Source organism: Nyctereutes procyonoides, unplaced genomic scaffold (genome assembly GCF_905146905.1).
Source record: "Nyctereutes procyonoides isolate TBG_1078 unplaced genomic scaffold, NYPRO_anot_genome, whole genome shotgun sequence".
NCBI classification, from domain to species: Eukaryota; Metazoa; Chordata; class Mammalia; order Carnivora; family Canidae; genus Nyctereutes; species Nyctereutes procyonoides.
This window is the reverse complement of record NW_026575133.1, coordinates 52,664,757-52,690,573: the sequence shown is the minus strand read 5'-3', so window position 1 is coordinate 52,690,573 and position 25,817 is coordinate 52,664,757. Positions and strand designations below refer to the sequence as shown.

Here is a 25,817-nt window from a genome sequence, read left to right as displayed (position 1 = left end):
TAGAGGAAACCAGCTAGAGCTGGCCAGCTGGAGGATGAAGTTTTCATTTGGTTTGTAAGCCAGGAAGAGATATTATAACCTCCCACTGCTACTTAAACTGGCTTGGAATCATATGCTAGTCTAGCTCTTTGTATTTATGACCAAGAGAGAATGGGGCCACAGGTATCAGAGTGAAGAGAAGGATTCTGAAAATCCAGGGTGAAAGAGGAGGGAAGAGGTGGGCAGGGATCACTGAGAACATGCTGGCATGACTGGGGGTCCTTCAGATGGTCTCGGAGTTCCTGTCTTTTGCTTACTGTGCCATGGCCCCTGTGGAACAATTTTACGCATCAGAATTATAATGATGTTGAGATGTAAGTGATGAGGAGTACGCTGTGTAAGTGTTCTTAATGAGCTTTACGGATTCAGGAGAAGAAACAGATTTATTTACTAAGGCAGGCTGGTGGCAAAAATAATGCATAAACCAATTAAGTACTTGGTTAGAAGCTAACTTTTACGTGAGAAATTTATTTAAAGCAACAACAACTCTAGTGCATGCCAGGCCGTCAATAACAATTATCAGCGATATTCAAATTGTATCTCTTACACTGGATATAAAAGTCCTCTAAAATTTGGTGGAGCAACTTTCAACTTGGAGAATTCTTAAAAATAGACTGGAAAATCACTCGCTGTTATCATCTAAATTAAGTAGCATTAAAAAAGCCACTCTCCTCCTATCTCCGAAGTGTCCCTTATTTCACAAATGCCTGGAATTCTACTGCTAACACTTTAGTCTTTTGGGGTGACTCTCTAGGAATCCTGGTTTTTGAAAGCAAATAACCTATCTGAGGAAGAGATGCATCTAGCGCTGACCCGTGTAAGCCGGAATTCATCCTGCAGTATACTCACTTCACCACTAGATGTTGGTCTTGTCATTTTGAGAGCTTCAAAATGTTGTTTTGACCTTCAGAAATCACGTTAAAAGTACTTTTTAAGGTATAGAAAATGCCTTCTTTAAAAGATCCAATTAAAGTTCTATTAAGACTTGTTCTTAATAGATAGCATATATATAAACCAATAGAGAACTGTATGGAAATTAACCCAATAGATTGAAGCCAAGGCTTTCCTGTCTATTGCTCCCTAAAGCTGTATTTAAATCTTTCATTCAGTATGCTGTGCGTGTCATTGGATGATCTACTGTGGGTTTAAGAGAATCTGGGTCCTCCCGAGTCTTGTGGGTTTGCCTGGAAACTAATACCTTCTGACTTATCAGCATGGGGTTCTCAATGAGCTAATTGTCACTTAAGTTATCTGAATTAAATTGCTCTCAGTTCATTTAATAAACCTGCCTTTTGAATTTTTTCCTGCTTCCTTTTAGCAACCAAGTTGAACTAAGAAAATAAGTAAACTGTAAAATGGACCTGTTCCTCGCTTCTTGTTGGCCTGAATGTTTACTCCATCAGGATCACGTCTGAGCAATTATATCCGTGTAACTCTGGGAAGGCTTAGCAAACTGAGGGAAAGCTGAGAAAATTTTAATGGTCCAGTTTGGAAGAAGAGAACATAAATTATTCAGAAACCTCGGTTTGCTGAGGTCTATCATGAGATGATAGATAGGATTATAGCTTGGAAACTGGTGCTGATGTCTTAAAACCAACACAAAAATGATATGATAGAGAGTACACAAAATAAACAACACTAAACCCTTACCTAAAAAGGAACCAAAACATCAAGATATTTGTATTAATGATCCTTTTGGGACTCAAGATCAAGACTTTGAAGATAAAACAAGCCAACTGAGAAACTGCCAAAAGTTATTGTCTACCTATGACTACCCAAATAATGCAATAGTTTACATATATTATCTTCCTTCATGCTCCCAACACATATAGCCATGTACTTGACTCTGTGTACAGGTAAGAAAATTAAAACTCAATAAAGTTACTTGTTCAAGACTCTCCATTCAGTGAGGTGTGAAACTGGGATGGGAATGCAAGACTTCGGACTTAAAATCCAGGGTCTTTTTCCCACCTGGCAACTAAGTGGGAATTTTCATTGAGGAAATGATGCAGCTGGGAGGGAATGCAAAGCCTCTAACAGCTACCTGAGTGGGCTGGTGGAAATGGGGTGCTGATGGGCGACACTGGCTACTTTGCAGTGACTAAATGTAGACTTCAGTGACTCTAACTTTCTATTAGAAAAAAATGAGGTTTACAAATTTTAAAGCAGAAGAGAGAGAAAAGGGAAATTAAAAATAAAAAACAACCCAACCAATCCAAATGGAGGCAGAACAAGAGAAAAAAAATAAGCATAGGAAAAGCAAGGTAAACAGAAAGCATAAAATAACATGATAGAAATAAATACAGTGTGTTGGTAATTATGATAAATGTGAATTCATGTAACAATTAAAAGCTAAAGATCATCAGACTGAATAAAAAGAAAAAAATCTAGCTATCTATTTATAAGAGATTACTTAGGAGTAAAGATTATAAATATATAATGGAAAAAGCAACTATTTACCAGAAAGATGTGACAATTTTACAGCTGCATGAACCCATCTATCAACCCTTCTATCTATCATCTATCTACCTACCTGATTACAGTAATGTAAAGATAATTTAATGCTAGAAAACCTATTACTGAATCAAGGAAAAGAACATATGATTGTAGGGGTGCCTGGGTGGCTCAGTCAATAAAGTGTCCAACTCCTGATTTCAGCTCAGGTCATGATTTCAGGGTTGTGAGATGGAGCCCTACTGCCCTCCCTTCCACCCCCATCCCTGCATGTGTGCATTCTCTCTTTCAAAAAAAATTTAAAAAACATGATTGTATTTATTAGTGACCAATATGTCTATATTATTATAGATATATACAGATTGCTTATAGTGAATCTCAGTAGTATACAAAGGAGTAATACTAAATTTAGTCTACTGGTTGCCACTGGGAGAGAAAGATGAGGAGTCTTAGGAAAGCTAGGTAGGGGTCTTTGTGCTCATAATTTTTTATTGTAAGATCCTAAGAAAATCTGTCAAAATTGATAATACTTGACGGATGAGCAAGAGATAGATGGTGTTTAATGTTCTTTATATGTCTCTGCAAGCTGTAATGCAAAAAGTTTTTCCAGGAGCTGGTTATGCCTGCTTAGAATTTTTTTCAATAAAAATCTGTTATTCATTTTTTAAAAGGCACATTACCATTGTGCAATCCTGAAAGAAACAGATTGTGAACAGGTACGACTTTAAAATATGGGTAGAAAATATGGCCCATGAAATATACACACACCCACAGAGACACACATATTTTTAGGTCTTTGATGCTTACTGCTTAAAAAAAAAAAAAAGAAACTTATTTATTAGAGAGAAAGAATGAGAGCACCCAAGGGAGCACGAGCTGGGGGGAGGGACAGAGAGAGAGGGAGAAGCAGATTCCCCACTGAGCAATGAGCCCTTCGTGGGGCTTGACCTGAGGCTCAATGTGGGGCTCCATGTTGGGCTGGATTCCAGGACCCTGAGATCATGACCGGAGCCAAAGGCAGACATGTAACCAGTAACCACCAACTGAGCCACCAGGTTCCTCACTGCTTTTGATTATCAACTTATCTGACATCAGTGTTTAGACTGGGCTGGTGGAAATGTGGATAGAACTGATTTAAACATGTGTATTTTTTCGTGTGTGTAATTTTTTTTCTACATATTGGATGTAAAAACTGAATAATAAAGCTATCTGATTCAAGAAAAGAACTGAACATATTCATCCTCTCTGCTGAGACACCATTAGCATGATATTTAAGAAATGAAGAATTACATAATCTCAGAACAATTTACAGGACTCATTAGGAAAGGAGAGTTTAACACAGTTGGGAAAATCAATTGCAAGTGAAAGGGTTGTGACCAAGCCCTGAATTTGCATGGAGCCCCCCAAACTTCCCACAGTCAGGTGGCTGCTGCCCTGCCCACTGTGAGAGACCCCCTTGCAGAGACTGCAGATAAAACAGGGCCGGAATGGGGGATGACACAGAACCCTGAGAGTGATGGGCAGTCTTCTGGAATGTTTGACCTGTTCCATGATCCCTAACTCCCTGTTACCCATCTCAAGCAGGACTGTGGGCATTAAGGCATGTGGACCACTTCCCTTCCCCTAGCTTCATCCCATTACATAAGTACTAAGGGAAAAGAACATTTTTCTGAAGAAATTGACCAAAAGAATTGTGTAGGAAGAACTACAGAAGTGTGGGAATTAGCACCTCAGAATAAAATCTTCCACATTTTTGGTGGTAATGGTGCTAAGCAACTTATAAAGGCCAAATCCCATCCTGTCACAAAAATCATTCAGCAACCCCCACCCAGATTCACAGGTCTCCCAGGGAGCTTCTCCATTTTATTAGTCTTAAGTATGAATAAGCAATCATGGATTGCTCAAAGCAGACCTTTGAAGAAACCCTGTGATAAAGAAAAGAAAGCCAAGGAAATGGAAAAAATCTAACCCTGAAGGAAACATGTAATCCAGTAAAACTGAAGTCAACTTCTGTTTTAACCTCATTACTGTTCATAAAGAAATTGAAGACTAATTATTCCTATAAAACAATAATCAGGTACTGTGATAAAGAAGACATAATGGGAGGGCTCCTGGGTGGCTCAGTAGGTTAAGTGTTAGACTCTTGGTTTCAGCTCCAGTCAAGATCTCAGGGTTGTGAGATCCAGCCCCTGCTGGAGCTCTGTAGTTAGTAGTGGAGTCTGCTGGAGAGTCTTTCCCCTCTCCCTCCCCCTCTGCTCCTCCCTCTCTGCTCTTCCTCCACTACTCTTCTTACATTTACTCCTCCCTCTCTACTCTTCCCTGCCTCTCCTCCCTCTCTGCTCCTCCTCCTGCTCCTGGGCACACATACTCTTGCTCTCTCTCTAAAATAAATAAAAAAAATTTTTTTTAAAGAAGAGAGAATAAGAAAGCTCTTAGAAATGCAAGTGAATATACAAATAAATTAGTGAAAATATAAATAAATTACTTGGAAGATGTTTTGTTTTCTGAAATCTATATACCCAGGGAAAGTGTCATTGCGGTGAGAGGGCAAACCAAGACACTTTCAGACATACAGGGATTCAGGAAGTTTACCTCCTGCTGATTCTCCCTTGAAGTTGAGTTTTACAAAAACAAAATTTTAAGTAGGGGAAGGGGAAAACATGTGACTCAGGAATGGATGCAAACCAGGACTGAAAATAAAGGAAACCTCAGGATGCCTGGATGCATGGAGGACTGTCAAGTCCGCCTACAGCAAGAGCCTGAAGCTGAAGCAGGCTTTGAGACAAAAGACTTCTTGTCCCAGGTACTATAATAAGGGAGCTGGACAAATTGACGGTATGAAAAGCCAAGACTGAAGGAAAACAGAGAAATGAGAAACTCCTAAGAGGATGGAGAAGATGGTCAAGAAAAGAAATGGAGCATAGTTCTTTCCTCTGCAGCAAGCAGTATTTACATAGTTCTAAGAAGCCAAATGCCACAGGTTGGTTTTTGGAATCATCATAGACAAAGCATAGAAGACTATTTTTGGTTAATATAGGACATAGGATGAAGTTTCCAGCCTTAACAACCTTAAAGTAGACGTACAGATTGCAAAGTTGGGGAGAAAGGGGGAGAGAACCAAAGTGAAGAGAACAGATTTTGATGTTATTATTCTCATCCTAGAAAAGTGGAGCTCTTCCTCATCACTATCTGATAAACCAGTAGAGATTTAAATGTATTCTTCAAACTTACAAATGTAGCCAGTTGAAGAACTAAAAAGTGTACTAAGAAAGATACACATTCTCATTTACAGTTGAATTCTCAACTTAGCAAATCAAGGAATAGGAGCAAAAATAAATGACGTACAGGTATGGCAGTAAATACTTTGTCAGGGAGCAGAAACATTCCAAATATTGCTGGAAATTTTATATTGGGGAATGTCCTTAGAACAACGTGAATAAATCCCATTATTTTGAAAATTATCATTGGTGGCCCATTTTTATCTGTTGCTTTTTGGAAATGGCCAAAAGTCACTGAGAATCCAAACTAGAAATAAAGTCATAGATAAAACTGGGTATCCTTGTAAGAAGAGTGTGATATAACTAGAAAGTAAAGGCAGCTGGTTTCTTTGTGTAGCTTATATACTGTCTCTAAATCAACAACAACAACAAAATGTCAAGCAATGAGAATATAGCTATAATAGGTACACAGGTACGAAGGAATACTGGGGTGACAGCCCTTTAATATGTGATCTTTTGACTCCTTGTTTTATTTCATTATGCTATTCAAATATGAGGTACACATTTGGAAAAAGAATATTCAATACATCCTAAACTTAAACTGGAATTTATGAATTTAGTTCTTTGTATTCAGGTGAGAGGTAGACAAAAGCAGCCATCTCTGTAGTGTTTGCAGAAAGACTGAGAATTAATTGCTTGTCTATTTCCTCTCTCATACTCCTGGATGCATTATAACCGAATTGTTCCACTTTCTAGGGTTGATAATCTGCTGGAAAATCCAACTTAGTCTACCGATGAAAGGCAATAGAAAGAAATTGGGTAAATTCTTTTGTGTAAAAGAGAATGCTGCGGAGCTCCATTAACTGGTTTCAGTTCTGACCATAGAACAGACACCTGGTTGTGAAGGATAAAATCTACAACCTTGACCTTGAAACGTGAACCATTGGGACTCACTGTCTGTAGAAGACTCTGTCCAGTCCTGACTAGGCTGAGCTCCATGCTGGTTCAGTTGACTTTCTGGGCCACTTTGCCAATGTGGAGGGAACAGGGAAATAGCCCCATTCTTCCCTGCACTCTCTCAAAGAGTTTGATCATTTCCTTCTGCCTCCAAGCAAGCAGAGTAAACATAATGAAAGAAGTTTTATTCTAACAAGTATGCATGTATGTATTGTATTTGTGGCATTTTATTTTTAATTTATTTTTATTATTTTTTTAAATTTATGATAGTCACAGAGAGAGAGAGAGAGGCAGAGACACAGGCAGAGGGAGAAGCAGGCTCCATGCACCGGGAGCCCGACGTGGGATTCGATCCCGGGTCTCCAGGATCGTGCCCTGGGCCAACGGCAGGCGCCAAACCGCTGCGCCACCCAGGGATCCCCTATTTGTGGCATTTTAAAGCAGTTTCACTGAGATATAATTTATATACAATAAAAGTCCCCTGTTTAAAGTGTTAAATTTAATAGTTTTGAGTGTGTTATGTAGTTATGCAACCATCACCACAGTCTAGGAGTAGAATTGCTGGATCGTACGATAGCTCTGTTCAATATTTTGAGAAACTGCCAAACTGTTTTCCAAGGTAGCTGCACCATTTAGCATTCCTTCGAACAATATTTGAAGGTTCCAATTTCTCCACATTCTTGCCAACACTTGTTAGTGTATGTTCTTTTTATTGTATTCATTCTGATGATAGCTCATTGTGGTTTTGATTTGCATTTTGCTAAAGTCCAATGATGTTGAACATATTTTCTTGTGTTTGTCAACCATTCATTTATCTTCTTTGGGGAAATGTCTGCTCAAATCTTTTGCCCAAGGCAGTGTTCTTTTTTCTTTTCATTTTTTTTCCCCAAGGCAGTATTCTTCAAACACTTTTTGTTCACACAGTCTCTAGAAGAATTTTGGAAATCTATGTAATGTTTTTCTTGATTTTAATTGATATCTACAACTTTTCACTGTAAGTGTAAATAGTTGCAAAAGTTGTAACTTCCAATGTATCTTAAACATAGACATTTCAAAATAAAATTAAGTTACCCATTTAAGCCTATCAAATGGAATCTGAATATAATATCGTGTTACTCATCACCACTCATTTAAAAAATGCATGAATAAGCTCTTCTTTACCCTTTACCAATTTTGTAGCTCTTTTTTCTCTTTTAACTTTTATTTCCATTACTCTTTTCCACATTATTTTATCCCCAAATAGTATATTTTATACTTGTAAATCTTGTTATAGATTTATTTATCTATATATTATATATAGAATCTTATATATAAGATTACATATATATGTATATGTATTACATATAATATATAATTATAATTCTATCATTCAGGGTGCCTGGGTAGCTCAGTTGGTTAAACAACTGCCTTTGGCTCAGGTCATGATCCTAGGGTCCTGGGATTCAGCCCTGAGTTGGGCTCCCTGCTGAGCAGGGAGCCTGTTTCTCCTTCTCCCTCTGCCTGCTGCTCTCCCTGTTTGTGCTCTCTCTTCATCAAATGATTAAATACAAGTCTTTAAAAATATATAATTCTATCATTCTTTTCTGCCATATGAATAAGCATAAGCATATAAATTAAATGTTTTATTTCATATAACTATAAGTATCTAAGTATTATATAATTTTCTGGATTGATTTATAAGTACTATTAGCACACAATTGTTCAAAGCATGGCTAGCTTATAAATTAATAAGTAATCATTAAAATAAAGAATAAGCTTTTATTCACAGTGGATATTTTAATTAATCCATATATGCATGAATTAATACTACTGATTACTAAAATAAATAATAAAGTGATTTTATTCTTTCTTTTTTCTTAATTTTTATTTATTTATGATAGTCACACAGAGAGAGAGAGAGAGGCAGAGACATAGGCAGAGGGAGAAGCAGGCCCCATGCACCAGGAGTCCGACGTGGGATTCAATCCTGGGTCTCCAGGATCGCGCCCTGGGCCAAAGGCAGGAGCCAAACCGCTACGCCACCCAGGGATCCCGATTTTATTCTTTCTTTTTAAAAAATACACACATGTGGGGGGGGCGCACACACACATATATAAAATACAAAATTGCTGAGAAATCTTGTTTACCTAAATAAGTATAAAGTCTACAAGTATATATACAAGTATGTGAGCATAAGTATACAGGAATAGAAGTTTTTAGGTTCTTTTATATCGTTTCAGCAATGTCAGTTAATATTTGGAATCTTTCCAAATTTTAGGCCAAAAGCACATATTGACCTATTATAAAAATATTCTAATGATCTATCATTGAATTAATTAAGTTCTTCCTTAATTTTGTTAAAAGCAAAGACTTGGAAAGCAACTAACTTGCATATGAGTTTATCTCTGGTTGATTAAAATAATTTCTTCACTTCATTTCTGGGAAGTATACCAAAAGAGGCTTCACCAAGTCTCTTGATAATAGTCAACGAAATAACTATGAATTACACCTGTTTATTTTTCACTCAGAGGCACATTATTTAACCCATCATACTTAGAAAGGGTTGGAATAAGAATACTTTTCAATACATCTTTATCAATACAATGTTGAAAATAAAATTATTTTATCATCCTATGTGATTTAAATGCATTTTTGTCAAAATCTTATTGCTGCAGATTCAGCTTATTCATTTTTTGGTGAAAGTGGGGGAAAGAGAATTAGTACAAGTTTGCAAGTAAATAGATTTTACAAAAGACTGCATGCACATGGCCATCAGGGATCTGCAGATATATTCCCTTAGTTCTGTCTATGCCTGTGAACCTCTTGGAAAGTCCTCCAACCCCTCCAGGGGAAGATGTGGCCCAGTTTGAGACAGTTGTGCTCAGCAACAGAGCTAAATCTCAGATCAGATACCTCAACCTCAATGCTAGCACTTTTTCTGCTCTTTTACATGGTTTCCCAAAGCTATGTGGACTTTCTTTTTTTAATTTTTTTATTTATTATTTATGATAGTCACACACACAGAGAGAGAGGCAGAGACACAGGCAGAGGGAGAAGCAGACTCCATGCACCGGGAGCCTGTCGTGGGATTCGATTCCGGGTCTCCAGGATCGCGCCCTGGGCCAAAGGCAGGCGCCAAACTGCTGCGCCACCCAGGGATCCCCTATGTGGACTTTCAAAATATGTGCAGACCATCATGTACAAAACATCTAGTTATCTGGAAAAAGATGATACTAGTGGTGTTAGATGGTTTCCCCCTCTTTTTTGAAGCAACAGCAGGTTATGCATCATCTAGGATGGTTACCAGAGTGATACCCAGAGATTGCATGTCGTCTCTCTAACCTCAGACTGCACACTCTACTATTCCCTGAGCTTTGAGTTCAAAACCTGAGGTTCCTTTCTTCAAAAGGAAACTAGCAGTACACAAATTTGAGGAGGAGATAAAGAACCAAAGACTTGAGAAAGAAGTAATGAGAGACAGAAAACATGGGATCTATTTTTCACGTGGGGTTTTGAGTCCTAGGAGAGAAATGTAAATGGACCTAGTATCTGCTCTGTTTCAACTTTTGATTTGGAAGCAACATTAGGAGAAGCGTCTGCTTTTTTCTCCTTTCTTTTATCAACAGTCCATGAAAAGAAAAGACCAGAAGTGAGAAAACAGTGAATTCTATTGTGTTAGGCAAATGGGAACCAATTCAACTGATAAAAATATTGACAGTTGTTCAGTGACTTATTATTAGCTCTATTCTGTTCTATTATATTCTCTATTAGCGTTCATCTGTTCTGGAAAGATGAGTTTAATAAAGTTAAATAAAGTTTGCAAATAAAGCAAACACATCTCCCTCTAAAACTTCAGTTGGTAACCCTGTCTTTCTTCCCTCAAACATCTTATTCTGCCAGCATTTCCTTGTATTCTATCTTTGGCTCATATCTGAACCAAGGTATTAGCAGGTCCTAGTTTTGGGAGTAATGTTATGCTATTCATGACCACAGTAAGATGTGAATGCTTCCCAGTCCTAGCTTATCTAGGACTTTTCACCTCTGGGTATTTTAGAATCAGAGATTCTCAGGTTGGCAGAGGATCTGAGAGGCTATCTAGGGTCAAGGCCAGCTCAGAAGTGGAGTGATTCCCTTTTGAACTGCTATTGCTTTGCACCTTGAGCAGTTTCTTTCACCTTTGGACAGCTCTGGATTTTATTTAGAGCTGAGTTTTCCACCCATCTGCACATTTAAGTGTTAAGACAGAGTTGTGTGCCTATTCAAGTAATATTACTAGACTAGGGGATTGATTTGGAAGAAATTTTTAATTTGGATAACTTTTATAGCAAGTATTAAGTAACGTATGGGCAAAAACTTTTTTGGCATAAGAAAAATGAAACACTTTGCAAATTGAAATATCTCAGACCTATTCAAAAGCATATCTGTTATTCTAATGCGATTTGGTAGTGCAGTTAATTAAATTTGTCGGATAAAGTGATCCTGAAAGGTGAGGGGAATCTGGTTTAGTGTGTGATTTTCTCTTCCAGACAATATAATAATGAAAGGAATTGCTAGTTAGTAATAAGGCATTAAGTCTGGATCTGGAGAGAGATGTTCAAGAGCAGTTCAGTTTTACGAATTATTTCAGTGATAGATGCCTGTTTTTGGAATTTGCTAATAAAGTGAAGTGTTGACTTATTTGGTTTGTGTCTATTGTGCTTTGTCTAGATGACCATTATAATTACTTGTACATGATTTAAGCACCCTTGACCCTGATTATGGCAGCATTTTCTTGCATCAGTATGCAAATTTATACTTCATAGGAAGAAAAAAGAGTGAGAGTGTTTATTTGCATAGCACCTCTGAAAAACATCCTTGCACTTTGGTCATTGCAGAAGTGAGAGAATTACAACAGACTTTGACGGGGCTGACTTTGACCTTGACCTGGCTTTGAGACCTTGACCAGCATTCTTGAATTGTCTGAACCTCATTCTCATCTTTATAGAATGAAAATAATACTTCCTTCATTAGAGTTCTGCGAGGGTTAATGACACACAATAGCTGAACTCTTTAGGCATACAGTTTAGTCTCTATTTTATTTTATTTTTTTAAAGATTTATTTATTTATGATAGACAGAGAGAGAGATAGAGAGAGAGAGAGAGGCAGAGACACAGGAGAAGGGAGAGGCAGGTTCCATGCCGGAAGCCCGATGTGGGACTCGATCCCGGGACTCCAGGATCACGCCCTGGGCCAAAGGCAGGCGCTAAACCACTGAGCCACCCAGGGATCCCCTAGTCTCTAGTTTAAATGCTAGTGTCCAAATGTTTAAAATGAGGGTGATTATAATACCCAACTCATCGGGACTTTGTGATGGTTAAGTGATGATTTCACACGGTACCTGACACAAAGCAATTATTATTAATATTGTACACAATTATTCGTATGAAATGCAAATTTTCCTTTCCCTTTGGCTCTTACATTATAGGATTATGATCTCATTTTATATCAGTTCTTCTCAGGTTTGGTTACCTGATAGGCAGTAATTCTAACATTTTGCTTCTTCTCTAGTTACTCTTCCATTTGTTCCTTTCCTGATTGGTGAGCCCTCTCCTCCAGTATGTAAGAGCTGAGAAGCTCAGACTAACTAACGCCTGTCAATGCACAGAATTTCCTTGGCCAAAGTTCAGTTGGGAGAAGACAACCCAAAATAAAGATTTGGGATTCTTCCCTGATTTAAATCTATCCTGGTCATTGCAGGTTTAATTTGTTTTAATTAATATGGGTTATATCCCAGTCAAATCATACCCTGGGAGTAGAGGCTTTGCTTTAGGCATGGTGAACTTAAAGCCTATGAAAAATATTTTGCTGCAATTTCTGGCTTATTCTCTGACTATCCACCTTATCCCCCATAGCACTTACTGTCTTTTCCCCCATCCTACCCTATGCTGACTGCTCAAAGTCGTCAAGCTTTCTGTCTCTGTCTCTTTTCTTCTTTCAAAAGCTATTACCAATCTCAGGTACAGTCTTCAGTACAAAGGATTAACATCAGCTTTAACTCTTACCTCTTCCATTGATATTGGCCTTTAACGATGATGAGAGCTAATGAGATGGGGCTTTAATATTAGTAACCATCCACAGATATCCAATCCGAAGGTAAGAAGCAACAAATCTTCCCTATCTTTTTGGAATGGCACCAAGAACGGATCTGAAAAAGGATAGGCCTGGGACATAGGAGACTGTGAGATTTAAGGAGAAAATTCTCATTGAATTTGATGATAGGGACTTCAGGTTATAGCCCTGAGTCCACTGTTATAGGAGGTATGGTTTGGGGTAAATCACTTTTCCTCTGCAGACCTCTCAGCATCCTTATCTAAAAAGTGAGGGTGGTAACATCTGCAGATATGTTCCTGCCTCATAGGATTGCTGTAAGGACCCAGTGATATGATATAGAAAGGCTTAGGAAACCTCTGCTCTCCATGTAAATATCACTACTATCATCTCTGCTATGCGAGGATGCCACAAGAATCACACAGAAAAGAAATCTGAATGTAGTGAGAAAGAAACACAAAGTGAAAATCCAGAGCTCATTTTTTGGCTGCCAATGCCTCAACCTCCCTAGGAATTTGTGCTCTGTTGAGAAGTAATGTCCAGTGGTTAACGTGTAGAGGGAGGTAATCCACTCTGTAAAAGGGATTGTTAAAGCAAAAGCTACAAGCTGCTAAGGATGAAACCAGTGGAGAATTTGAGTGGAAAAATTGAAATTACTTCCCAATCCCAAAAATCCTATGAAGCATAGCATATAGAGCACATTTCTAATGGTGTTGATGAAAAAAAAAATTGGGAAACTCATTCTTATTGAATTTGACATAAAGTTAGAAGGTTTTAAAACTATCACAGCAGTTTTGAACAATGGACCAAAAATGTTTATATTAAAGATCGGATTTAAAGAAAATAAATGAAACTCATGTTTTTACATTTTTAAAAAAGCCACAGTATACATTAATACGGTGGATTTCAAAGTTTTTTTAAAAAAAGTCCATACAAATTCAGGGTGAGGCAGCAATGTAAGATTGCTAACAAATTATAATGCAGTGTCGGAACAAACTAATAAAAATACAATATCTCATCTTTAGAACAACAAGAATATCCACTTGACTGAGCCGCCATGAGGATTAAACAAGATACCTGCTAGAAGCATCTAGCATAGTAACCAGTCATAGAAATGTTGATTCATTTCATTCACTTGGCCTCTTCCCTGCCCAAAACCACAGCAATTACTGCTTGTACCATTCTTCTCATCCTCATGACACCTCTTAGAATTTTGCCTTTTATTATTTAAATTTTGCATAGTATTTTGGGTTTCACATGCATGCATTTTGTCTGTTTATAACGTGATTGGTTATGTGGATATTTTTTTTCTCCTGATGTAATATTTACATTCAATGTAATGCACAAAATCCTGTTACATTCCGAGTTTTGACAAACGCACACACCTGCACGATCCAAACTTCTTGAGACCTAGAACAATACCTTCACCCCAGAAAGTGCTCTTGTGCCTCCGCCCAGTCATCCCCCACCTCACACTCTCTGAAGCAACAACTGTTCTGATTTTTTTTTCCATCACAGATTAGTTTGCCTGTTCATGAATTTTATATAAATGAAATTATACAGTATGTATCCCTCATCTAAGACTCCTTTCACCTGGTATCAGTGTATCATTTTTGAGATGCAACCATGTTGCTGTATCAGTAGCTGGTCTTTTTATTGTGCTCAAGTATTTTCCAAGCCCTTTGGAGACAGGAACTGTGCCATAACTCCTTGTACTCCCCAGTCCCCGCCCCATGGCACTTGCACAGAATTGTGCATGTTGTAAGTGTTCTGCTGACATTTGGTGATTCAATGGATGAATGAACATATGAGTTATTTAATCAATCAACAAGCCATTTAGACACAATCAAGTTTCACTTTTCTAACCCAGACAGTCTCTTATGTATTCAACTTACCAAACACCATTGCTACATATCCTGGGGTGAGAAGCCTGCCTGCTTTACTGTAGGAATCCAGGGATCCGCCCATTTGCAATCGTACTGCAGTATTTGCTGCATTCGTGCAGTGGTGAAGTACTGGCGAGAAAGTGAACTGCTGCCCTGGATGGGCTCCAGCAGGGCTGTGAAAGAGCCAACCTCAGGGCTTTGTCTCCTGCAGACGGAAATGCTTATCCTCTATCTTTGCAAACTGTAAATCTCACATTCCTCCACTTGATTTATTAAATCACTGTAAAGGTCAGCAGAGAAAGCCAGGTGCCGCATGGAATGTTTCAGTGGCTAGTTAGGACCCAAACTACAGCAGCAGCAGGTATTCCCCTGTAGTCACGACTGAACAAACAGGGTTAGTACTGTGGGTTCTGACTGCGATGGCTGGGACCTGCCTGAAATGACTGCAAATTAAGCCCTTTAATGTCCCAGGCATACCCTCTTACCTCTTGCATCTGGTGACTGTGATTAAGGGCAAGACACCGTGGAGCAGGCCTCTGGGGAGGAAATACATTACCCTGGCTAGTTCCGTGGAGCAAGCATTTAGGGTTTGATCCCATCACCATCATTTCTGCTTGGACAGCAGCAAGTTCCTGTCATTTCTAATATCGCACGTGTTTTGAATATAAACGTGCTTTTCATCCTTAATCTATTCAAATGACATTCCTTTCCTGCTGCAATCTAAATCTTATATAGCTGCATAGCGCATTTTATGATGCATTACTTCACAACGTGATGCTATAAAATTAGGCATATTTTGTATCACAATGGGAAAAGTTTTCTTTCAGACATATTTCCCAAAAGATGGGAAGATTCATGTGTGATGATTCCTATGGTGAGCGTAACATATGAAGAAAGAAACTAGTGATAAGAAACAGAAAAAATCTATTTGTGGCTTCCTCCAATTAGGCATTTTCTGTTGATTTTATTTATGTTTCTTTTTAAAAAGTTAAACATTTGCAAGAAGCATGATAATCTCTGATAGGGAGATATTAAATGCCAGCATTTTTCTTTTCTTTTTTTTCTCTTATTCTTTATAGTAATTTTCTCAAGTCACTTTATCAAACCTATTTACAAGGGCAGAAAATGAAATTATTTTAAATGGAAAAAAGGCAGAAGTCATGATGCGGTCATTTTAAGGAACTTAGATCAGCCAAGTGGTACTTTAGCTCATAATCCCAGGAAAGGTGTTTTGTAAACCGATGTTTAGAGTAATGCCTAAAAGGTGACATCACCGGTTATCTGTCCACTGGTAGCCTCCATTTAATTTTACATGGGGCCATTTAAAAAATCTACAACAATCATAGTCAATTGTCATCACTAGTTGTCCAAAGAGACTGCTAACATGCTCGTTAACAGTCTCCTGATCTAAATCAGTTCAGAATGGTGTCCTCAAAACATGAGATGTTTACTACATGCACACTCTGCAGACTGCAGCACGCAATTATCAAATTCCACAGAGACATATGGAAACAGCAAATGCCACCGGCTGCAATGTGCGCAGGAGTAGAGCCCTACTCAGACGGGAAGCAGATAGAGCTTAGGTCTGAGTAACAGTGTGAGTTGGCAAATTATTTAACCTTTCTGGGCCTCAGCTGTTTGCTGAATAACAACCACCATCCCAGGGGGATTTTGTAATTATTCAATAGTAGATATTAAAGGCTGGTCATAGGGTAGGTATCCTGCACATATTTATTTCCTTCATCCCTCTTTGCTTCAAAAGGATGCTGACACTGGTGTTTCTACATGATGGTGAGGTGACTGGGACCTATCTGTTGTTCTGGACGAGGACCACTCCTACAGCTCACTGGTGGCAGGAGAATTTTGCTCACTTGTCCCCCCACCCCCCAGCTGATGCTTTTCTGAGGCTTGCCTCTTAAGAATTTCAGCCTAAATTTCAGACTGTGCTTTTCAAAACAAATGCTCATACAGAACTTCCTGCTCTGACAGAGCCTTAGAATAATGAAATCAAAAGGGATCTGGTCCTACTCATCTGAAGTTTTCTGATTCTGTTGGCCTTGGAGAAGTAACAGCTTTGCAGCAGTTCTAAGAGTTATATTTTATGAGCTCTGTGGTAACGCGAATATATTTTACTTTTTAACTACATCACCTCAAACAGTCCTTTAGGGGATTACAGATAGAGTTCTATTAATGAGTCTCATCCACGTACTTCCACATTTGCTTTTAAAATAATCTGTATCTCCTAAGAGTATGTTTTGTTAGCAGCCCTCAACCCATTTCATGTTGGTGGAGAATAAGCTTAAAGGGAAAGAAAATGCACGAGTGTGAATCAAGACCCAAAAGCCTTCTTCTAAAGAAATAAAGACACTATCACAAACAATGTTAAGGCAGAAACATTCACGACAGGGGAAGAAAAAGTCAAGATTCTTTTTTCTAAACAGGTTTTCTAAAGTCGCTCATTTTACCTTTGCTTTGACACACAGAGCAAACGCCACATGGGCATTCAGAGCAAGATGCTGGGAAGAGGACTTTAAAAGGAGGATGACTGGACAAAATATTTAAAAAGAGGCAGGCGCCTAGCTGAGGAAGGCTGAAAGTAGGCTAACCAAACCCAGACACGGGCTGGGTTCAGGAGCCCCCAGAAAGCAGGCTGTGGTGAGGCTTGAGGTGGCTATGGCAGGAGCTATTTTTAAAAAGCTCAGAGAGCTACATTCAGAAATACAGTTGATCTGCCCTTGTCCTCAACTCCCTGCTCACCAGGTCCGGCCAGGGCAGGGCCACTGCACCTCCTTTCTCAGCCACCCAACGGATGACAGCAGGTGCACCCCTCTCCCAGGTTTCCTTCCTGCATGACATTCCAGGGGCTCTGCAGCACCCATCAGCCACCTCCCCCCTCTTGGGGCAGCATCCTGCATCCTCTGCAGTCAAAGGCTTCAGCCAGGAGCTGTGGCAAAAGAAAAAAAAAAAAAAAACAAACGCTGATGGATTTAAGATCTCAGAGGGTGACCTGAAACTCTGAGGGAAGGGAACTGGCAGAAAGAAAATGAATTCATGAATATTCAAGGATGTGGCATGTGCAGGCAGGCTCACATACAGTGATGTGGCCCAATGTGGCTTCTACGGGGCAGGCTAAAACAAATCCATTATGCCACTTTTCAGCCAAACTGGGTAATTGGGAAGAAGCAAAAACTATGACTTACCTAGGTTCTCTCCCTCATCCTTTCTCTCTCTCCCCCAGAGAAGCCTTCCCCACTGTCGAATCACCTATGAATGAGAAGGCCAAGGATACATGAGCTCTACAATATAAAGTTATTAGAATAAGGGGCCCAAATGTGCCTTTCAGTGCCAAGCCCAACCGGGAGAGCCTAATAGCTCAGGCCTGAAATCCTAGAATGTGATGTGGATGGACCTCTCCATAGAGTCAACTACAAATGTTCATGTTTCTAAAATTGCATTACTTGAAACTATATTGTTTAGAAATCCTATGCAAGTTCTCAGCTGCAGTCTTTCTCTCTGCCACAAAGAGCACGGGGATATGGAAAGGCAGTTTTTTTTTTCTTTTCTTCTTTAGAGCTGCAAAGAACCCCGGATGCTAAGCCCCATCCCACCCTCCTGCCTGCCAGGCGAGGAGTGCAGTATGTCTGAGAGCGGCTGTGGTACCCGCTCCAAGCACTTCACCGTCTCAGCCTCACAGGGAAAGAAAGAGGTGCCGGCTTTTCTTTTTTTGCAAACTGTTAGCCTGTTTCCCCCCTTAGTTTGCTATTAAAAAAAAATAGTAAGTTGCACATCAAACGCTCCCCTTACACAAACTCAATAGAAATGAAGTGCTCGTGTAGAAAAACCTTAGTGATCCTATTAAATCTCTGCAATCGCTCCGTGAAACCAGGACTCCGTAGCATCGTGCGTGTGAAATGCTCTGCAGACCGCAGGGTTGTGTCAATGTGCGTTACTGTTTTCAGGTATCGGGGTGTTTCCTAAAGAAAATGCACGGATGTCTGACTGTGTCTGTAATCTAATTATCAGAGTGAACCGGGGGAAGAATCACGCGGCTCTCTGCTGGCTGCCCCAGGACGAGACGTCTCGGGGTCTGAGTGCTCCTCCCGGGAGACCGCCCTCGGCGCGCTCGGGGCTGGCAGCCGCAGCCTCCTTCTGACAACCAGCCACCTGCCTGGCTTGTGGAAATCATCAGGTTGATGCTACACAGGTGTACAAAAGAGGGAAAGGGGCTCTGGGTGTGTCGGAGTTGGTGGTGTCCAGCGGGAATTCAGTTTGATGGAAAAGATACAGGCTGCGTGAATCAGTCCCAAGGACCGGGCTTACGGGGCTCGCCGCTGCCTCTGCAAGTCGGCTCCCCACCCCCTCCCCCCGCTTAGTTTCAAACTCACTTCTCGGCTCTCCCCCACCTACGCGCTTCCACACTTTGGAAACACTCTTTCTCCGGAAAGAAACGATTAAATCGAGAACACTGGAAGGCTCATATTAACGGCTCTACGGGGGGTCAGAAACGCTAAAATCCACACCCGCAGTGCCGCAGGTTCACGTGTGTGTGTGTGTGTGTGCGTGTGCGCGCGCAGAAGCAGCGCGTTAAGCAGAAAGAAAAATCACCAGGAGAAAGGGACATGAATTAAAGAAAGTGCCAGAAACAGCTACAAAGAAACAGGAAACTTTCCTCCCCTGGGAGGCCTAATACACGCAAGCTTAAACTTTTCACTTCAATTTCCAAAGCCCCTAGAGGCACTGCCTCGTCACCCGTAAGCCCCAACGGGGATGGTGGCAGAGGCCCGTGGTGGGGAAGGGGCGACTTAGGGGTGAGGGTGTCTCCAAGGAAGCGGGGAGACAGAGAACTAAGAGGTCAGTGGGGGAGTGAGAACCTATTATTGGGGACGCGCATCCATGTGATGCGGGGTCCAGGGAGGAACTAGGATGGGGACGGGGGTTGGGGAGGGAAATGAGTGTGGGGTAAGGGGTCTCGGGGTGGGGGGGGGGGAATCGCAGGCCTCGGAGACAAGTAAGTGGAAAGGACGAGCGCCGCAGCCCGGAGCCGCCTGTCGCTCGCCCCCGCCTTCCCTTTTGCGCAGAATCCTCCCCTTGGCTGCAGCAGCGCGCTGCCCCCACTGGCCCGGCGCGCCGTGATCGATCGCAGGCTGCGTCAGAATGCTCCCCGCGTATAAATAGGGGTGGCAGGACCGCGCCGAGCCGCACACAGCCATCCACCTTCCCCTCTCCCTCTCTCTCTCCCCTTTCTTCTCTCTCCGTAGGCCCCCCCACCTCCGCGGCGAGCCGGAGGGCCTCCGACCGCCACCATGAGTTCCTTCAGCTACGAGCCGTACTACTCGACCTCCTACAAGCGGCGCTACGTGGAGACGCCCCGGGTGCACATCTCCAGCGTGCGCAGCGGCTACAGCACCGCGCGCTCCGCTTACTCCAGCTACTCCGCGCCGGTCTCCTCCTCGCTGTCCGTGCGCCGCAGCTACTCCTCCAGCTCCGGCTCCTTGATGCCCAGTCTCGAGAACCTCGACCTGAGCCAGGTAGCCGCCATCAGCAACGACCTCAAGTCGATCCGCACCCAGGAGAAGGCGCAGCTGCAGGACCTCAACGACCGCTTCGCCAGCTTCATCGAGCGCGTGCACGAGCTGGAGCAGCAGAACAAGGTGCTGGAAGCCGAGCTGCTGGTGCTGCGCCAGAAGCACTCCGAGCCCTCCCGCTTCCGGGCGCTGTACGAGCAGGAGATCCGCGACCTGCGCCTGGCGGCGGAAGACGCCACCAACGAGAAGCAGGCGCTCCAGGGCGAGCGCGAGGGGCTGGAGGAGACTTTGCGCAACCTGCAGGCGCGCTATGAAGAGGAGGTGCTGAGCCGCGAGGACGCCGAGGGCCGGCTGATGGAGGCGCGCAAAGGAGCCGACGAGGCCGCTCTCGCCCGCGCCGAGCTCGAGAAGCGCATCGACAGCCTGATGGACGAAATCGCCTTTCTGAAGAAAGTGCACGAAGAGGAGATCGCCGAGCTGCAGGCGCAAATCCAGTACGCGCAGATCTCCGTGGAGATGGACGTGTCCTCCAAGCCCGACCTCTCCGCCGCGCTCAAGGACATCCGCGCTCAGTACGAGAAGCTGGCTGCCAAGAACATGCAGAACGCCGAAGAGTGGTTCAAGAGCCGCTTCACCGTGCTGACCGAGAGCGCCGCCAAGAACACCGACGCGGTGCGCGCCGCCAAGGACGAGGTGTCCGAGAGCCGCCGCCTGCTCAAGGCCAAGACCCTGGAGATCGAGGCATGCCGGGGCATGAACGAGGCGCTGGAGAAGCAGCTGCAGGAGCTGGAGGACAAGCAGAACGCCGACATTAGTGCTATGCAGGTCTGGCACGGTGCACAACGCAGTGGGGGCGGGGAGGGAGCTGCGGGAGTAAGCGGTGGGGGGAGGGGGGAGGGCGCGCCCGCAACGTGGAGACCACCGAGGAGGCCTCCGCAGGTAGCTCTGAGCCGGTAGAACTTGGCTCCCTGGGGACTGTGTAGGGGAGGGGTGGGGCACTTGGAGGGCGGGGGTGGGGGCCCCACTGCAGTCCGAGGAGACGTGCCTGGTGCAGCTGTATCTAGCGCCGCATTAAAGCTGCCCAGCCCTGCCAGGGTAGGGTGGGGTGGGCGGAGGGGATGGGAGCTGGGCGTTGCCTCTGGCCTTTCTCTCTAACGTCCTTCACTAACCACAGGTCGCTTTGCCCTCCACATTGGACCATCAGCTTCATAAATACAGCACACAGCTCTCCTTAGTTCTGCAGGCTACCTGTGACCAAGCATGCTTGAGACTAGTTTTATCAACCACTCCTCGCCCTTAGGTAGACAGGAGTGCAGTCAAAATTGGAATAGGTAATGATGTTCACAAAAAGACATTTCTTTTCTGAGGATCTCCATTTTCTGGGAAGGAGAAAAAAATAATATAGATACATAGAAAATATTTCAGATACAATGACTGTCATTTTTCTTTTTTAGCTAGCTACTTCCTACTCCTGTAAAGAAATGGAGTAATTTCTTCCACTTCACTTGGATAGTTAACTAATGAATGTGAAACAAAGTTTTTTTTTTTAATCAACCAAAAATTTTTTGCAGGCATTTTATGATGATCATTAGACAGTAGCAATTAGAAGAAAGCAAAGAAGAATATTTCTTCTATCAGGTTTTTAAATTATTTTTATTTTTATTTTTATTTTTTTTGGTTTTCATTTCATGCTTCCTGAGCTGGATTTTTTTTTTAATACAAAGAAGGAAAGGTTAAAAAAGAGAAAAGACAGTTGTTTTAGGGGAGATCTTATCTAAGGAGTGCACTTTGGTTTTATGTAGGTTAGGCCTTTGCAGCTCTAATACACTAAAATGATAGCAATTGGAATTTATGTCTGGATTTTTTTTTCTTTTTGGTCCTCCAACAGGACACAATCAACAAATTAGAAAATGAATTGAGAACCACAAAGAGTGAAATGGCACGGTACCTTAAAGAATACCAAGACTTGCTCAATGTGAAGATGGCTTTAGACATTGAGATTGCAGCTTACAGGTAAAAACAGTGGGCTGGTAGCAGCCACTGTGGTTTAGGAAGAAAATCAGGTTTCATTTATATTGAGTCAGAAGCCTTTAAGAATAGTCCTTCGAAATAACTGTTTGCATTTTGGCTTTTTCCAAGAAGGAATTTAGACAAATAGGGAAGAATTTGACCCTGTGATATTAATGAATTCTATTCCTAGTTTCTCGTTACATTTTAAATGGAATAGACAGAACTATTTTGTTTGTTTTTCTGTTTCTTTTTCTTTTTTTCCTGATGGTAGGCACCATATCCCCAGTCATGAAGTTTTGATAATTCCCAGCCTTGCACCTGCTCCTGCTCTCCTTTGCCTTTAAGGGTGGTATTTAGGGGAGGATGATGAGTGGTGGGCTGAGAGCAGGCAAGCAGTTCAACATATTTCCTGTGTTAGTGTTTATTAACCCATCTTCCCTTGCCTTCCCAGGAAACTCTTGGAAGGTGAGGAGACCCGACTCAGTTTCACCAGCGTGGGAAGCATAACCAGCGGCTACTCCCAGAGCTCTCAGGTCTTCGGCCGGTCTGCCTATGGTGGGTTACAGACCAGCTCCTACTTGATGTCTGCTCGCTCCTTCCCATCTTATTACACCAGCCACGTCCAGGAGGAACAGATCGAGGTGGAGGAGACCATCGAGGCTGCAAAGGCCGAGGAAGCCAAGGACGAACCCCCCTCTGAAGGAGAAGCTGAGGAGGAGGAAAAGGAGAAGGAAGAAGCTGCTGAAGAGGAAGGAGCTGAAGAGGAAGAAGGTATGGTAAAAAGGAAATCCCTACAAGGTCAAGAGCAATCAGGGCATAGATATTTGCTAGGAGACAGGTAGGAGAAATGAAGCCTTGCTTATGCCAAGGAAGTTTTATTCACATATGACTTTAGAATCATAAATAATACCTTCAGTTGTTTGACAGGCCTTTCGTAAGTACCTACTGTCTCAAATTGGCTGTCCTCTCTGCTTAGCTTGGTAGCTTTTTGGAAGGTAACATTTCAAAATTTTCTCCTCCTGCTGTCTTTTTATTCTCATTACACATTTAAAAAATCTATTTGACCCAGCAGTTTGGTGGCCTTAAGAACAGAAATATTTTTTATAATAATTCTTTGCTCTTTGGCTTTTTTCTAAGAAGGAGCTATTGAGTTCAGGGGCCAGCATTGTCAATCGCATGGGTGTTGGGAGATGGAGCTAGGAAGTTTGGGTGAAGCTGACATTTGAAGTACCACACAAAACCTTAGCAGAAATGTTTTGAATGACTTGCCCTGGACTTGCAGTTTGTACATTGTCTTTTTATGTTAAAGCTGCCAAGGAAGAATCCGAGGAGGCAAAGGAGGAAGAGGAAGGAGGTGAAGGCGAAGAAGGAGAAGAAACCAAAGAAGCTGAAGAGGAGGAGAAAAAAGATGAAGGTGCTGGGGAGGAGCAAGCGACTAAAAAGAAAGATTGAGTCCCTCTGTCCTTAATCCTTCCAGGAAGAATTCTCCCGAAATCAGGTCAACCCCATCACCAACCAACCAGTTGAGTTCCAGATACTATATGAATTAAGAAGTCAATATATGTATAATTCTGAGATGACTTAGGTTGGACATTCAATGTTGTGCTATGACTTTTCTCCTTATGCAGAGTATCTGTTTGCTTGCAGAGTGGCTTCCTGGCTTGCTGCCAGCCTGTGCATGGTCCACGCTTATGAGTTCAGGATCTATGGCAATGTGAATAATTCAGATGTTTACAATAAAAAAAAACATGAATAAATGAATTCACTAATGTTAATGTTAAAACTCCATGGTAAAAATAGTCCTTTGAACCTTTGGTGGTTAGAAATTAAAGACCTCGAATCATGTGCAATAAATAGTAAATAAAGTTATACTGAATGACATTTCTTGCTGTGGTTGTGGACTTAATTAAAATATCTTAAGGCACCAATATAAGCCAAGCAGACTATCGACCTCCAAGTTTTTTTTTTTAAGTCCTAAATTTTAACAATTACAATGCACTTTTCCCACTAATTGGTAATTCGGAGGGATACAGTTAGGTCATGACCATTCACGAAATCGCTCCCCTCAGAAATTTTGCTGATAATAAACTTGAGTAAATAGGAGTCTCTGGGATTCTTCTTTTATAATTAGCAATATACTCTGTCCCATGAAATGTACTTTATAATGTTGGGAATGGTTTTCTTGGAGGCAATGGTGTAATATGATAAATAGACCTTTTGTGGTAAATAGGTAATTTAATAATTCATGCAATGTGTATAGAATATGAATCCCACCCATCCATTACTATAACCATATTATTTTAATATTGTCTGAATATCATGGGCAGAAGTGGAAACCCAAACAACTGACATAATCAGAAAGAATTTTTTTCCCATGTATAGCCTTGGACGGACAGAGTACGGATATCAAAGATTATTTGCCATTGCAAACATGTTGCCTGCAATCCTGAGCTCATGATTCAGTGTGTTAATAGCCTGATTACGTTGCCTCAAAGTAAACATTTGATGCTACCCATTTTAAAGTTTTTAAAACTACGGATATAGATAATGAAATTGTTATTGGTTAGTAAAGGGAGGAGGTTATATACCTGTATGTTGCATTGCCATTGCTCTGCATGTCTTTACTGGGAAATAATTTGGATTTCAGTGATAGCTCTAACTGGTTGGACATTGCATCAAACACATGCCCCATTCATCCTCCCTATTCACTGTCAAGTCATGAAAGCTCTTGCACTTGCGCTTGATGTGGAATGTAGATGAAATTACTGATTATCTGCTCTTCTGCTTTTGTTCTTACACAATTGCTTTGTCAGCTAATTTCGTTTAGTATTTGTTCTTTAGACAACTTTCAAAAGTCAACGAATTTAACCTGAGGACAAAGTCATCTCCATTTAAGTTTATCTGATTCTTCATACTACCTATTTCTGTTTAAATAAATGTCACCACACAAATAGGTAAAATAATTTATTTGTCATGATGCTATGGATTTGAACTATGAAGATTCTTAGTATATTGGCTTCTGTAAAGACTAGGAGTCGCCTCAGAAACCAAGCTTTTTTACATTTATGTTCATTAAATATGGGATGCTACACATGATAAATCTAAGACAGGTGTGAATTACATGTAAAAAAAAGTAACTTTAGCTAAATGGAAATGGTTGGTTTCAGAATTACTTGAAGTAAGAACACTGTACCATATTCTATCCTGTGTGCCATAATAAAATACTAAAAAACCTAAGCTAAATGGATTTGAAGTCTTTAAAAACATTTCCTTAAATCCGGTACCTGGGTCAGTACCTCCATCTCTTCTGCTTCCCCCAAAACTCCAGTTCTCTTTCAGTATTCCCTCTCCCAGTTAATGACATCACTCCCCAGTTACCCAATTCTGCAAAACAGAGACTGGGCATGACATCGTGCCTCCCATTTCCTCTCCCCAAGCCCTCTGGTCTAATCTAACCAAGTTTTACTGATATTATTTCCAAATATCTTGAATCTACCCATCCACACCTCTCCATTTACCCTGACACCACCCTAGGTGTGTAATCCCAGTGTCTACTCGTTTCTTTCTTTGATCAGCATCCTACAGTAAGCCATTCTTTAAAAAGGAAATTTTGGTCATGTCATCCCTTTGATTAAAACTCTCCAATAGTTTCCCATTTCTT

At 41.4% G+C, this 25,817-nt stretch overlaps 1 protein-coding gene across 1 annotated transcript; it reads left to right on the top strand.

Moving 5' to 3' along the window:
* The first annotated feature begins 19,837 nt into the window (after nt 1–19,837).
* NEFL (neurofilament light chain) lies at nt 19,838–25,393 on the top strand. The gene is made up of 4 exons (XM_055300052.1): nt 19,838–20,971; nt 22,035–22,159; nt 22,608–22,927; nt 23,466–25,393. The coding sequence occupies exons 1-4, from the start codon at nt 19,925–19,927 to the stop codon at nt 23,606–23,608; spliced, it is 1,635 nt and encodes a 544-aa protein (XP_055156027.1). The 5' UTR covers nt 19,838–19,924; the 3' UTR covers nt 23,609–25,393.
* The last annotated feature ends 424 nt before the right edge of the window (nt 25,394–25,817 follow it).